Source organism: Osmerus eperlanus, chromosome 20, assembly GCF_963692335.1.
Source record: "Osmerus eperlanus chromosome 20, fOsmEpe2.1, whole genome shotgun sequence".
NCBI lineage: Eukaryota > Metazoa > Chordata > Actinopteri > Osmeriformes > Osmeridae > Osmerus > Osmerus eperlanus.
This window is the reverse complement of record NC_085037.1, coordinates 6,393,329-6,409,042: the sequence shown is the minus strand read 5'-3', so window position 1 is coordinate 6,409,042 and position 15,714 is coordinate 6,393,329. Positions and strand designations below refer to the sequence as shown.

Below are 15,714 nucleotides of genomic sequence, written 5' to 3'. Positions count from 1 at the left end.
TGTGGTGTTACATTTACATACAAGTCATGTTGGTCCCAGATTGATCTCTGGTGACGATGCATCATGATAAAAAAAAATAAGGGAGGGGTTTCAGCAACAATGACAAAAACTGAAGACATTTCCCAAAACCATCTTTATTCTTAAGAGCCCATTCACATTAAGTGCAAACATATTCATGAGGACCAAAGTATCAATAAATGATCTCTGTAAGTGCAACTTCTTATTTTTCCAGGGTACCCAAGCTATAGCACTTTCTGAACATGAAATATAGGCATGAAAGCCATGTGCAATAATACATCATATTTGCTAGGAAACCACATAATTCCAGCCACTGATTCAACCTCAAAACATATGCCCATACACCCCCTTTCTTTACATGACTGTTATCCAAATATAATGATCAAGGACAATTACTACATCACAAACAATGGTCTGGCAGACATGACAACACTTACGATTGTGTTATTTTTATGGTGTGTTGTTTTGTTTGTATATACTTACATATTGGAGTTTGTTTTATTAATCTCTTCATTAACACTAACCATCCAGATGTAGTATCTGTTTTGCACTAACAGTACAGTTATATGCTCAGTATACCCTTGTGGACAAACATTGGTATGGATTGGTATGCCTGACTCTACAATGTTGTTTCAAAATTCATTTCAGAGAAAGACATCTTTATTTTTTTATGTAAAACAATAAAATAATCATAATATGCACAATATATGTAAAAAATCCTGCAGTCTGAAAATATACATCCTTTTTCCTTTGTACTGTAAAATAGCTTTTCTATGGTGCAACCTTTGTTATTGGTGTGTATGCAAACTAACTTTAACTTTAAGAAAACTTTCTTATGAGAGAAAGTACCACATGGTCACATTAGTAAGATGCCTTTTTTCAAAATAGGTGACATTTTCTGAAAGACGATCCTAAATCCAGGTAAAGCTGTGGAGCTCACCTTGTTCAGTTGTTCATAATGGAATTGCTTGAACTTTATTGTTATCCGATATTTAACTGTTATGTTCTGCTACAAATGGACCTTTACCTCAGTTAATGTATAGAACATGTGCAGGCTTGGTAAAACTTGTTTACTGTTAGAATACACATACATATGTGCTAAATTCACATGATTGTCCCTGTGTTTTGTTGTAAAACAAACCTCCAGAAGGAGTTAATGTCACCTGTTACACTCATCTATACTGAAAGTACTGGCCCAGTGAGTTCTCTTGGACCCTGCTATTCTCTCTCTCGCTCTCTGATTGTCTGTGCATTTGCTTTTGAGTAGAAACGGTTTGTGTGGTGTATGAGGTCCTGGTCATTCAAAAACTGCAGCAAATCTATTGCTTAACCCTCGTGCTGCCTTCGGGTCACATGACCCAAAGGTTCATAACGAACCATCGTTGTGTTTACCCAATTTTACCCAATACAAAAACAAATTAAAATAATTTTCTTTTAACCTTTGCAATGTGGGGGGTCTGAGACAGCCCAACGGTTAAAAGAAAATGCTTCACTTTGTCTTTATATGCGGTAAATCTGTCGCAATACGACGGTGGGTCACAATGACTGATGGGTCAGAATGACCCGAAGATAACACAAGGGTTAATTAAAGGCATCACTTCAAAGAAAACACAAGCTGCTTTAAGGAGTAGTATGAAGCTAGAAGAGTTCAAATACATACATTTACACGAAGCCTATCATTTTTGTCATTTTGCAAATAACATCATACTAAGTTTTATAGAAAAACAACAAAAGAAACACAAACTAAACGGTTAGTTTTTACCCGATAGCTTCCTTACTGTAGTCTGCTGACTGCATGTGATTTTATTTGGGCAACATTGCTTTTGAATCCCACTTGCAAATGTCCCATGTCAGTGAGTTCCTGGCCCCCCACCAGCCCAACACTAGCTCCATGACATAAACCACATCTAGGTGTTGCAGCTCGTGGGACTAAAACACACATTTCTTGTCACATAGTGAGTGTATTATAATGGCAGAAAACACATTTCTACAGACGAGACAGTTTGAAAGATGCATCCGGGACCTTCCAATTAAGGACCCAATAATTAGGTATGATGAACAATGTTTTGGCACTGTGTGGCATCACTCACAAAACAGACACAACATTAAAAGGATTGTCTTAATTCCTGCATCCGTGTGAGGGACAAGCTGAGAAACAAACCTTGAGTTGTGATTGTCAGTGGATGATCTGTTCCATGCCTGGCAAATTGTAAAGAAATGCTTGAGGCTCGGTACAGTGCAAGCACAGTTTTTGAGTAGTGTTACTTACTACCAGGTCTAAACAGGTGAACTGGCAAATCCACATGTCCTGTCTGTCCTAGACTAGACTGTCAGGTTGGAGTCTGTCCATTTTAAACAGAATACAAAAGGAAACAACATTTGCATGGTTCCTGTGACCAAATAAGTGCTGTCAACATCGAGTCAATATTATCAACAATAAGCCACTGTACAATTAAAACAAAACAAACACAAATTGTAACTGAGAGAGGACATCTTAAAAACAGAGACCCCAAATTCTATTCACATGTACCCGCATCGTAAGGAATGGTTCCATTCTAGATTAGGCCAAGAGGTACTCCTAAACTATGGAATGAAGTGACACTCAGTAGTGCTAATAGAAGTTCACTGTATTGAGACGTGCAGCTGTTCCCTCCATCCATGCTCTCACAGGCACACACACACACATTGACACACACACACACACACACACAGGTCAGTCCTCAAACACCTCCAGGAAGAGTGGAGGGAACAACTCGGTGGGACATTCCACCTTCATGTGCAGGAAACGGCTGGCGTGGCATGCTCCGATCATCCTCAGGTCTGTCACCTTCATCAGCAGCTTGGGCCAGAAGTGGGCCACCTTGTGTTTGCGGTAGTTGATGTAATGTTCAAAAGCCAGGAGGAACTCCTCCTGACAGCGCTCGATCCGTTCCACACTTGTCAGACCTGGCCGATCTGAGGACAGACAGACAATTGTTAGAATGTCTGACTGGGCTGTTTGTGGTTTTAAAACTGAACTAACATTGTCAGAAGACATATGTAGGAAATATATCAATAATCATAATTTAAACTGAGACTAAATCCCATATTGAATACATTATAGTTGTAAAAGCAAGCTAAATGAAGGCCAAATGCTCTCTACTGGATTGGCTTATTAGAATGACCAACAGATTTAATCACATTTGCAATTGATTTGATAGTAATAAGCCATAAGAGGCATGAGGAGAGATCAATGGCTTCACAGACAATGTCTAGGATAATATGGTCAGAATAAAGCTATTGATTTTCACAGTGGCTTCACAACAGGCCTTTGGTGATTTCCATTCCTTGGTCTTTAGAAAAGCTATACTGTACAATGATAGTTTGAAATATTAGTGTAGTGTGCTTTAAACCGACTATGGATGGAAGTGATTAGCAGTATTGACTGGTACTGGCTTTGATTTGTCACATAAAAATGGGCCAGTAGACAAATTAAGCCCCCAGAGTGTTTAATTGCTCATCACAGCACGACAAGCCCCATTTGTAATCACCTTAATTCAACATTTAATTTGGGAAATATGTTTTTCTTTTTGGATGCCTTGTGATCTGAGACAAAAATGTATGAGGCAGAACTACTGTCAACTACCATTTACATTTAGTCATTTAGCAGACGCTCTTATCCAGAGCGACTTACAGTAAGTACAGGGACATTCCCCCAAGGCAAGTAGGGTGAAGTGCCTTGCCCAAGGACACAACTTAATTTTTGCTCGAACCAGCAACCTTCTGATTACTAGCCCGATTCCCTAACCGCTCAGCCACCTGACTACCACGTAAGTAAGTTAAAGGCTTAAAGCTCCAATTGGTAACAATATAAAATAGATTCAAATATGAGAAACAGCACCCCCAATGAACTTCTAAGCATTTCTCTAGTTTGATTGTCAGTGGTTTCACAAAATAAGCCAAGGAAGAAAGCCCGCCTCACCGAAGGTGATTGGCTGAGACAGGATTGCTGGAACATACTGGCTGAAACGGGCTGCTTCAAATATTTGATATAGACATTCTTTTGGTACTGAGCTGTCTGTGCTGCTAAACAACTCTCATCGGGACCTCATTAGCTTACACAACATGTTTATGTACATTATATACACTGAAATAGTCATACCAATTGTACCTTTAGGGATAATTTTGTGACCATAACACATCCTTTGATTGGTGTGTTTTCGAGACCTACTGTATAAACCTATACAACTTTCCACAGCAAAGAAAAAAGCAAGGTTGCCGGATTACAGTTGATGGAGCTCTTGGCCGAGACTTACCGGATGACAGGAGGATGACAGCTTGCAGAAGAGCCACCTCCGAGTCATCCAGATTGAAGGAGGATAGTGACACTCCAAGGTCAAAGATGGCATCTGAGACCACTCCCAGTCCCCCGTTCTTCAGCTGGCCACGGGTGACGGCCATTTCTCCGTTCAGTGTGAGCGTCTCACTCTCGGGGTCGTAGCGCACGGCGGCCCGCAGCGACATGATCTCCATGCAACAGCCTTTTAACAGGATGATCTGGTCTTCACAAGGCAGCTAATTCACATAACATAGAGAGTCAACAGTTAAGGCTGAATGGCTGGACTGGTACCGTACACGAAAAAAGTATATACCTATACCTAAATATACAAATATTTACCTCACAGAACATAGGCAGCTTTTTGGCAAAGTCCACCACACGGGTGATGGCGGGGGTGATAATTTTAGTAAACTGACTGAAGGCTTCTATATCCACTTTGCTTCCCTCAGGTGCATTTATGATGGGTCCTTGACCAATGTCCTCTGGCTGAAACGACAAGGAGGAACTGGGTCAGTGTGTGAACAGGTGTCCAATAGTGACATTCAGTAAAATGATGAACAAAAAAAGACAGCACACACACACACAACACATTCTCCTCCTCCTCTAAGCGTGAGAACGGTGAAACGGTACAAGTAACAGCATGACATAAAACAAACTGTATGGCAGCCACTCTGAATGTGATTCAGGGGAGAGACGGGGAAGGAGGATCCTTAAATGTGGGATGATTGTGAGTGAATTTATGCCATCATTTCTCATTTCAGTTGACGGCTACATAAATCTAGGGTCAAACACTCATGTGATCCCTTCTGATCAGACAGAAGCTAAAACAGACCTTAGAGTGTTAAAAGCAAAGAAGCCAATATTGAGAAATATATTGAGAATATTGAGAAAAAAATTATACAGCCTGTCAACTTGTGTCACTTTGGCTTTGAATTAATAGGCAGGTGAAACACTGTGCATAGCAATTTCTTAGGAGTTTTCCTCCTGTGTACACCGTCAATCTGTCCCAGCTGGCGGAGAGCTACGAAAACACAACACTTAGTATAATACAATACTGCATGTTACACTATCACTAACAGATAGCAGGTGTGGTTTTAGCATCACATGATAAACTCAGTATGTTTCTTACCTTAGTTTCCTTCACCCCCACTGCACTCTGGTCAGAGGTATAGAATAAATTACATGTTATTTCATTAAGTAGCATTGCTTCCTCGACCTGTTGGACAATCAACAGGAATTGTGAAGTTTCAATGAAGAACCCATGTCAAGCCAACTAAAAAAAACAAAACAAGTTTAAAGACAGATGAAAGAGGTGCAGAGGAAACCAGATGAAAACAGAAATGCAGGTGGAGTTTCCATGGCAAGACTTATACCCAAGTTGAACTTTTTTCAGAGTGGTTACATTGGCAGATAAACAGTTTCTTAATCTGCATCAAGGTTTAAATTAATAACAGAATTATATTAAATAGTCATACATGTTTATAAAACGTTTGTATGTAACTTCACAGCTTTCAACAGCTTTTGAGAACTGAGTTGGTTTCATCTGTCGTCTCACCATGAAAACTCGGCATAGTTAAACTGAGACAAACTTTAATTAAACTTGATGTAAAAAAGAAACAAAATTAGTAAAGAGTGAGATGTGAAACTAAACGTCTACAGACACAAACAGAACATGAAAAAAGCAGTTATTAGTAGTTTTCTTTTGCTGATTAAAGACATTGCTTAAAGGAAGAAAGTAACAGAATAGATGTTCCGTTCTAAATTAGTGCTGCTGCGTTGAACACACTTTTTCCAGCGTCCAGCTAATTCTCCCCACTCTACAAGGAGATACAAAAAACATGGAGATATTAACATTGGGGAATATGGTTGGGGTGGGTAGGGATGGACGGGCAGAGGGGAGGGGTGGGATTCAGGGAATGTGCACAGACTCGGACGCCGTGTCAGGGAGGAGACGTCTCACCAAAAATTTTCGCTTCTGTTTCCAGTGGTTGCCCTGGGCATTTGTTGCCATGTGGGCCTCAGTGACCATGCGAATCAGGTCCCACTCCTCCTGCGTGGGCTCAAGGCGGTCCCACACTGTCTTCTGCAGCTCCTCTTTCCGACGACGCTCCCTGTTCTCCTCGATCAGCTTCCGCTTGGCCAGCCGCTTACCGTCATCCAGCACCACTGGGGGGGGAGGGAGAGGGGGAGGGGAGGGGGAGGGCACGAGGCAGGAATTGACGGATCCGTAGTCAGAGGGGGAGGGAAAAGGCATGAGGGAAGGGAGGGGTGGAATGTATCATCAAGGAGTATTCAAAAAAATAATTTGCAAGAAAGTAAGTTAACTAACTTCACACACTTCAGAAAGACAAAAGGACTATATATAGTAATACATAACGATAATCTGTAATGTCATAATGGAACTGGAGCCTGGCTGTGGAAAATTACAGTGTTCCTCTGAAAAGGCTATTTTAGTCAGCAAAATACTTACAGTCAGTTGCCATGCCAACTGCAATGCACTTCTTGAAGCGACATTCCTGGCACTGGTTCCTGGTCACTTTGTCGATTATGCATTTTCCCTCGTACTTACATGCATATGTAGGGTTGAGATTCTTCTGGATTGTCCGTCGGAAGAAGCCCTGCGACAAATTGTCACAATCACCATTTATTTTTCTATTCATGTATTTTTATCAACTACATTTGACCTTTGTAACTCATGTAAAACATATCCAGTGTTTCCCCCAAGTTAACAGCTTTAGGGTGACGGCGACCATGTAGAGACAGAAATTACATGCTGTCGTGTAAATAAGATAAATAACATAAGGCCATGTAGTTTGTTTAATAAAAGAGCAAGCTATATACCTGTTTTATAGGAAAGGTAACATTAAATGACTTATTTTGTGATCGGGCACTATATATATATATATATATATATATAAAAAAAAAAATATAGATATTTATTTTTTTACTTGACCTTCCAGGGGGGGCGGGGGGTGCCGTTGGGGGGGCACCCCCCTAATATAATTGTAGGGGAAACACTGATATTAGAGTTCACGACCAGTGTCTGTCAACTTTACCTTGCAACCTTCACAGGTGATACAGCGATAGTGATATCCTGTAGCTTTGTCTCCACACACTACACAAAGCTCATCCTTGTCCAGATAACTCGGTATGTACCCTAAACAAAAGGACATTTATAAAAATGTAAATTAGCCCAAAAAATACAACTTGTTATTAGGAAACCAAATAAAAAAAAACAGGCGAAATTTGGGGGGGAAATAAGTGATTGAATTTGAACTAGAATTGTCTCCACTGTGTGGAATGTTGACTCAAGATACCTTTAGGATTCATTACCTCAGCAAGACAAACTCATTAATTCCAGCTGACTTCATTCACACATGGACCCCACTACAGCAAAAGAGAACGTCACAATTCATAGAATTAATGAGCGGAAGAACGAACACAAGTGCAGAGAGGGAGTCCTGGCCTTGGCCTCTAGGCCATGGGGTCAATACATGATCAATATCATTCGAGAGCAAGTCCAAGACAAGTGCTCACTTGACCCGCCTTCTGTTCCTCTTGTCTGTAGACTGCTTCACCAACTCCATCAATCAATACCTCCCCCCCGCCCCCCTCCCCAGCCTCAACATGTAACTTTGCAAAAGAAGATTCAACAGGTCCTTAGGTCCTCATTCATGCCACAACAAAAACCTTAAGTACCGGATTAAAGGTTTTAAGTTTAAGTAAAATATGTCAGTGATATAATTGGAACTGACAGTGAACATTTAAGAAGAAAAACACAGTTAAATGTCAAACTACGCAGGCTATTAATGGTTTAGTGAATAGAAATTAAGTGACACAGAACCCAAAATAACTAAACAGCTTTAAAGATATTGAACTGAAAAAAAGGCAATGCAGCCATGGGCATTCATTCAGTTCACAAGGAACAAATTCCTTACACTGAACGATAACTTTCTTTTATCACACAAAATCTAAATGAGACATGCCATCAAACATTGCATCTAAGTGCATCTCGACCTCGAATATCAAACTATTGGCCAGCCGTACCTTTCTTGTGTGGCCCTTGAATCCATTGCATGTGGGAGAAGTCAGGCTTGTTTTCAGAAAAGTAGTCAGGCTGGTGGTAGTGACTGACGGGGATCTCCATGCTGCAGAACTCACTTTTGAACACAGCCCCCCCCCCTTGATAAGAGCAGCTGTATGGCTGGCTAGGTGGCCAAGCCGACTCCATGCAGGGTGGATGGTGCATTGTCTGGGGCTCACAGTGACTGAACCCTGGCCCCTCACCTCCGTACATACAGTACTCTCCCCCACCGGGAACCGAGTATCCCCCCCCTCCGCCATGGGGCATCTCATACATGTCAGACATGGAGTAATTCATTACGCAAAGTTATGCGAAAGGCACCCACATAAAAAAGGTAAAGAAAGGCTAAATAAAATGGGACTTCCAGAACTATTCAACCCAAAAAAATCTTCAACACTTTGGAATTAAGGTTAGGCGTTAACAAAAGGCTAAATCGATGCTGTAAAATGCTTCAAAGTAAAATATAAATAAAACGTTCAATACAAAGAAACTTGGGTTTACAGAGGCAGCCCTTATGTTGGAGAATGGACCCTTATATAGTGAGTCCTCGGCCCACCCCTAGTTACTGCTCCACCCGCCACCACACCGTCGAATTGAGAAAGAGATTTATGAGGATGTACTGTGAGGTTCTAATCTGACACTGCCAATCCTAGAAGTGGAACAGACAAAGGCGATGTCATAGATTAAAGCTTTTGCGTAATGTACCTTACTGCCATCTAAAGTGTCGCCCAAGCAAATATAATGAGGAAAGAATAGAAAATCAATCCCTAAAACGTTTTGGGGAAGATTGAGGTACTTACAACAGTCTGGACAGTGCAGTAATCAATATTTGGCGGTCTGGCTGTGAACCTAGTCCAAGCACCTAATTATATCCTTAAGGTCTTTTTATTTGACATTACAATATGGATCTTTACTGTAGTAATATCCCACCACCATGTAAGAAAGATATGACAATGTAAGACTTCCTGTGGTCTCTCCATTCAAGATAACAAAGCAAGCAAGTTCTCAAACTCAAAGCTTTTTGCATTATTCTAAGTATGTATCTTTAAATGTAAATGTATCTTTTGTAAGATGCAATATTTTATTACAACTTCATGAGTGAAGTATAAGGTCTGTGTAAGGTGCATAACCAGATGTTTTTAATGAAACTACCAACCTAATTGTGAATAAAAGCACATTTAAAAGAAATGATACATTACACCTGGACAACACAACTAATTACTATTACGAATACTTTTTTCAACCTGATATCAACATAGCTCACCATGTCAGCAACAGCACCTAACTACTATTGTATCAGACTGGTTAACAACACTAAAGTATTAAACATGTGATACTATAGTTAACTAAGTGTGAACTAGTTTAAAAAGTTTAAAATTAGTTTAAAATACACTGACAACACTTAAAATTGTACAACTAGCCTACTAGAATACATTTGACTAAATTGTCTAATCTGTTAAAATGTTAAACATTTTCTGTTAATCTTTCTTCTGCCATATTGATGATGATTCATAGGATAAGCCATATGGGAGAGTTTAAAAAAACAAAAACTAATTTAAATGTATCTATTATGTTTCAGGATTAAAGTACAAATAGTCTGTATATACTAAACCTAGATGCAGGGCCTTTTATGAAGCTTGTACCTGACATGGTTTAGATATGTGTAGGTACCAACATCTGTTTCGACAAATAAACTGAGATATACCACAGAGCGATGCATTGCTTTTATAAATATGTTGCGGTCAATTTCAAATGGGTATTTGGAATTCGGTATATTAGCAAAAGGTGGCCTCACACAAAAGTATTCTACCAGATCAGACACTGTGGATAAGACAGTAACACGATCAACACGGAGCAGCTGTTAATAGCAAGGCCGTTTGAGGCAAATCTGCTTGTAAAGGGCTCCTGATACCAGTTTAACTTTTAAAATGAGGTGATGTCCTCACCATAATCTAATCTGGTTGTTGTAGCCTTGGAGGATTTAAGAGACAAACTGTCTCTTAGTATACATCAGACACAACATCTCAAAGTTAATACTGTGCAATCTGTTCTTTTAAATTGGCCTGGTGTCAGAATATCTGCGTTGCCACATCCTCCCTTCTTTATCTTTATATTGTATTGTACATTCATTAAGCCACTTGCGCATTTCTGACTTCCTTTCAATACAACTAAGTAATATTTTACAACTGTTTTGCTTACAATGAAAAAATACATTTAAAAAGATGAGTCCAGATGTGTCTTCCTTCTCTCAACCCTCGTTGCCTTTATATTTGTATACAAGTAATCATTAAGGATGGTCAGGTCTTTGTGAACGAAAATATATTCTCAAACTCCCTCCTTTGCGCAAATATGTTTCATCCAATTTGATCAAATGTATATCCAAGATACTATTTGTGTCAGGAGATTTATGAGTCAACGTGCCTGACAGGTCAATTAATTACTTAACTCTTATTTCCAATTCAAACAATGATGCCAAACTCAGTCTTTACTGCCTGGCTTACCACTAGATTCTAAATAGTGTCTACAAACACCATCTTGATATGCAACTTGATATGCTCGACATATCAAGTTGCTAATTATCTCACAGTACTATTAATTCATGCAATGCTTTAGAACAAAAATTATGCATTTGGTCTTAAACACAAAAATCACTTATATCCAAAAAAGCAAACATCCCCCTCTTGACCCCTATAAATGTAAACTCACCCAAAGCGGGGTCTTTTTTGTTGAGGTCACTCTGTCAATGTTCAAAATATTATTTCAAATGTTGAAAGGTTTTTAACCAAAGGTGCCAATCCCTAATAAAATTCCAATCTTGATCCATGGGGAAATATCTTGTCTACGATCAAGCAGGTCAATGGATCCGATGCCTATAATACTATATTGGTTCCTTATATGGACTTTTAGCCTGGCCCTTATAATCATCCCTCGTTTAACAAAGCATCAGTTGCTGGCTCTCCTTTATCTAGTTTCCCCGTGTAGAATACAGCATTCTGCCTCACTCTGAGCCATTCCCTCCCATTTAGACCTGATGAAGGCTTTTGCCACATATTTATTCCCTGCTTGATTGATCACTTAAGGTCTTGGGGGTTCAAAGCCGGTCATGTTCAGTTTTCAGAAGGCAGAAATCTCTCTAGCCTGGGACAGGGCCTGGAATGACATGATGGCCTGAGCCAGATGTCCCCAGCTACAAGGAGTTACCTGAGGAGGACAGTGGCTTGGGGCATCTTCCCCTTAAAGATCAGGGTGATCTCAGGGGAAAATAATAGTCCCCAGGAGACACCCGTGACTTAAAGACCAATCTTATTATGGCTTTTAGTGGTTGTGTCAATGTCTTTGATACCATCACAGGTATATTACTGTGTTTTCAGTGACTTTCCGGTGATCAGATGTTTTGATCCTGTAGTTACAGGAATTAATATTCCAAAGTGCGTAATATGCAATATACATTATTGGGTGTGCTTGCCTTCGGCAAGAGCACAACCTTTGTTCTCTCACATATATTATTATTATTATTATTGTTTATTTTCGCGCCCCTAAGGATCCCTCAATATTTGGACTACATACACAACGGCGGTGTCAAAAGGTTCGTCTTGGTATCGATTGCGTTGGTTGTATTTTTACGTTCCGTTGGATGGTTTAAGTTCAAATTACGTTTTTGTGGCGAAAAGTGAAGCTAACCGTGGCTAACTTGCTAGCCAGTCACTGACATTACTAACGTCACTACGTCACTAACGTCACGAAAACACGCGTGACCATAGATATATATATCTTTATATATATCTATGCGCGTGACTACCTGTAGCAGAACATTCGTTTCGCATCTGTTAATTAGGAATCCTGTTAAATTTGCCTGAAAACGCCTAAACAGCATACCCAAAGTAAATTGAAAGCTCTTCTTGAACCATTTGGAGCACATGCATGTAAATGGTCTGCTTTGAAAGGTGACACTCTGAAGTTATTTCCCCTGTTGTCAGGACCCCCTGTCAGTCCTACTGGTGTTGAGTAATATAAGCTTGAACACAAGGAAAGTGAAAGTTTCTATTTCCGCCTATATTTTGTTTTGAAAACTGAGGCCTGAAGAGGCCTAGAGGTGGTATGTATTAGCTGGAAGACAGAATTGGACCACAGCTTGAAGCCTAACCCAATTCAAATCAAAAGTCAAACATAATACCACAATATATTCATATTTGACACATGTTTTTATAAGAGTACATCCAGGAGTTTTCTAAAAGGGCCTTTTGGAGACTCCAAAATTACCCTTTGTAACCAAGGTCAAATACTTAGGATAAAAAGGTATTCTTTTTCATATTTGTTATCTCTAATGAAAGGTGGTACTTTCATATCATATCATTAACTATCATATATAATAGCTAAATCCCTCATTAGTATTACTGAAACACAAAAACTGAAGCATGAACACATAGGAGTGCTTTATCTGATTCCCTGCTCTAAAGACCCGGCATTTCAAACAATTTCCCGGCACATTTGCAATGTAATGCAATGCAGATGTGCACACCGCCCCCTACCGAACAAGATGGGTAGCTCGGTCAGCAGGGAGCTGAAGAAGAGCGGCTACTGACGTCACTCTGCTGCGCCGCTCAGAATGCTTTTTCGTTCATTTTGCATTTCTGGAAATGCATTTTCATTTTCAAATTTGAGTCCTTTCAAATTGAATTTTGGTATCTATTTGCTGGGGCATGTTTTGAAAATTAAATCCCAAATGTCTATTTTAATGGCCGCTACACGGCCGCTAAACGTTTTATTTATTGACGTCACTAACGTCACGAAAACGTGAAGGGGGGGGCCACATATAAAATGTATTGTAATTCCTACACCGTTCACCTGATTTGGATGTAAATACCCTGAAATTAAAGCTGAAAGTCTGCACTTAAAGCACATCTTGATTGTTTCATTTCAAATCCATTGTGGTGGTATACAGAGCCAAAATGATGAAAATTGTGTCAATGTCCAAATATTTATGGACCTAACTGTAGGTGTTTCAGCTATTCAGTCACAGATCAGATGTATTAACTACGAAGGACTTCAGGCAACATTTTGTTTTGGCTTCTTCTGAAACAACTTGTTACCGTTGACACTACTGTAGGCTACTAAACACGTATTTGGGGTTGTCTCGAGGCAATAGCCATATTTACCAAGATATCACAGCCTCGTAATGACACCACATATTGCAAAGTAAGATCGTCGCTGATCAGCTTAAATGCGAACACTGCATGTGTAGTGCTTCACATAATAAATGAAATATGATGGCATACATGTGTTGTGTGTTTGTTAGAAACAAAATACAAATGTATGTAGGCCTATCATAGAAACCTCACAAAGTTACTTGGATGCTCAAATACGTGTAAAAAGGCCAGGTAGACCCTGACTACCTTGAAAACCTATTTATAATGGTCAATGGAACACAATCTCAGAATGTTGCCGTTTGTTGGAAAACAGGACATTGGTCAGACTTTCCACGACTCCACCAAACCCGACTGGACATGTCAAAATCGTTGGTTGGATGGGCAGGGTGAAACGGATTAATCCTAACCAAATTACAAGTCAGACAATAGAATTGTTACATTGCCAAGCATCTGTTAAAGACTGTCCATTCAAATAACTGCAAAATAGTTGACTCACAATTAGTCACTTTCAGACATCCCCCCCCCCCCCCTCAGACATCCCCCCCCCCCCCCATACACTAAAGATACTAAGACATAATGACACTTCTTGGAATGTGCTGCCATCATAATCCTCTTAAATCTGTTGTGAGATGGAGCAAATTAGCAATCGTAAGTATGAGTGTTATTGTGCCTATTGAGCTTCAAGATGGCGCTAAAACCCGGGACAAAGATTTTGCAACGGAATTGCTATATGTAAATGTAGGCTAAATGTAATCTTTCCATCTCTCCTCCATATAAAAACATGCAAGACAGTTATATCATTCGGGTGATGGTAGTAAACTGTATCTTGCACTGTTGCACATCATACAAGTTTCTTGACTACAGTGTGAAAGTGGCAAAATATACACTTTTGAGTTTATTCCTTTATGCCACAATACAGGTTGATAAAGACTAAAAACATAACATTCTCATGCAGTATCTTGAAAAAACGGATTACCAGTTCATATCTGGTCAAAAACCACCCCAATGCAGTGGTGTAGGTTTGTTTTCAAATGTGGGTGGGACAGTTTTTTTTATTTAACTTAGCATGTGGCATTTAAATATTATTTTCTTTACGAAAAGTGGGGGGACAGATTTGCCTTTGACTAAAATGTAACCCATGTGCCCTTGACCCATCCATGGATTAAATCCCACCCACTGAAACGGAAAATCAATGTCACATGATTACACCTTCACCTCAAATACACTCTTTAAGATGTGTTTTTTGTTGATTGAGAGGAATTATCTTTAGGGTTAGGGTTAGGGTTTAGGGTTAGGGTTATGAGGAATGAGGCCCCCAAAAAAGTCCAACATTTGGCAGTTACAGTAAAAAAAACAAGCAAACAGTTGTAGTATTGTGTGCGTGCGTAAAGACAAACAAAACTAAGAACAACAAAAAGAGAAAAAGAAAGAGAAGGACCTTGTGTGACCATGCCCATATATGTACATAGAGATACTGATAAACAGAGAGGATGGGGCTCAATGATTGCGTGTGAGAACGATAGGGTTTTAATATCTGCATAGAGACACGACCCTGCACATTCATAAAGTGACACAGATATGAGTTATTCAAATAGGGTGGTAAAAATAGCTTGCAGCAAGTATCATGTGTTCAAAAGTTGACATGTCCAAGACACAACTCGTTCAACTGTCGGGACAAATCATTCAACAGAATTGCCACCCTCCCTGAGAATAATGATAATCCTGATGTGTATTTCAAACAGGCCAAATCCTCCTTCCATCCCACATCAACACACTTTTAGTGTAAAGCCCAAACCTGAGTTAAGAAACAGTGAAATTAAGAGGAAGGGTGAATATTACCATTTTGCATGACCTCATGTTTCCAGTGCTGGGTGCAATTGTCTGCTTGGTCTAAAATGAACAGAGAGGCACTTAAAAAAAAACGATCTTCTGGGTAACATACTTCATAATAGAATCACATGACATCAGTTGAATCTCTTTCAATGTTCACAACAACACGTCATCATTGCAATTGTCCAGGCAATTAAACTCACATGGACAAAATGATCATTTTGATAATAATACACACATGGAGACATCACATGGAGTTAGAGAGCTGGTATAAAAGAGCAGGGTTTCTGACTGTGGGCTGTTGTTGACTTCGTTAC

General features: G+C 39.7%; 1 protein-coding gene across 8 annotated transcripts in view; it reads right to left on the bottom strand.

Moving 5' to 3' along the window:
* Positions 1-114: 114 nt before the first annotated feature.
* The window catches only part of thrb (thyroid hormone receptor beta), a 44,538-nt gene continuing 28,938 nt past the window's right edge, over positions 115-15,714 (bottom strand). For 5 of the 8 annotated variants that reach the window (XM_062445709.1, XM_062445712.1, XM_062445711.1 and 2 more), the window contains 8 exons: positions 15,407-15,457; positions 7,393-7,493; positions 6,807-6,954; positions 6,297-6,502; positions 5,466-5,552; positions 4,676-4,822; positions 4,314-4,572; positions 115-2,973 (listed from right to left, as the gene is read on the bottom strand). In XM_062445709.1, coding sequence (XP_062301693.1) covers positions 2,732-2,973; positions 4,314-4,572; positions 4,676-4,822; positions 5,466-5,552; positions 6,297-6,502; positions 6,807-6,954; positions 7,393-7,493; positions 15,407-15,457 — 1,241 coding nt within the window. In that variant the 3' untranslated portion in view covers positions 115-2,731. Of the gene's footprint in view, positions 2,974-4,313; positions 4,573-4,675; positions 4,823-5,465; positions 5,553-6,296; positions 6,503-6,806; positions 6,955-7,392; positions 7,494-15,406; positions 15,458-15,600; positions 15,678-15,714 lie in introns of those variants that run through there. The other 3 variants (XM_062445714.1, XM_062445715.1, XM_062445716.1) reach the window with 3 other exon arrangements.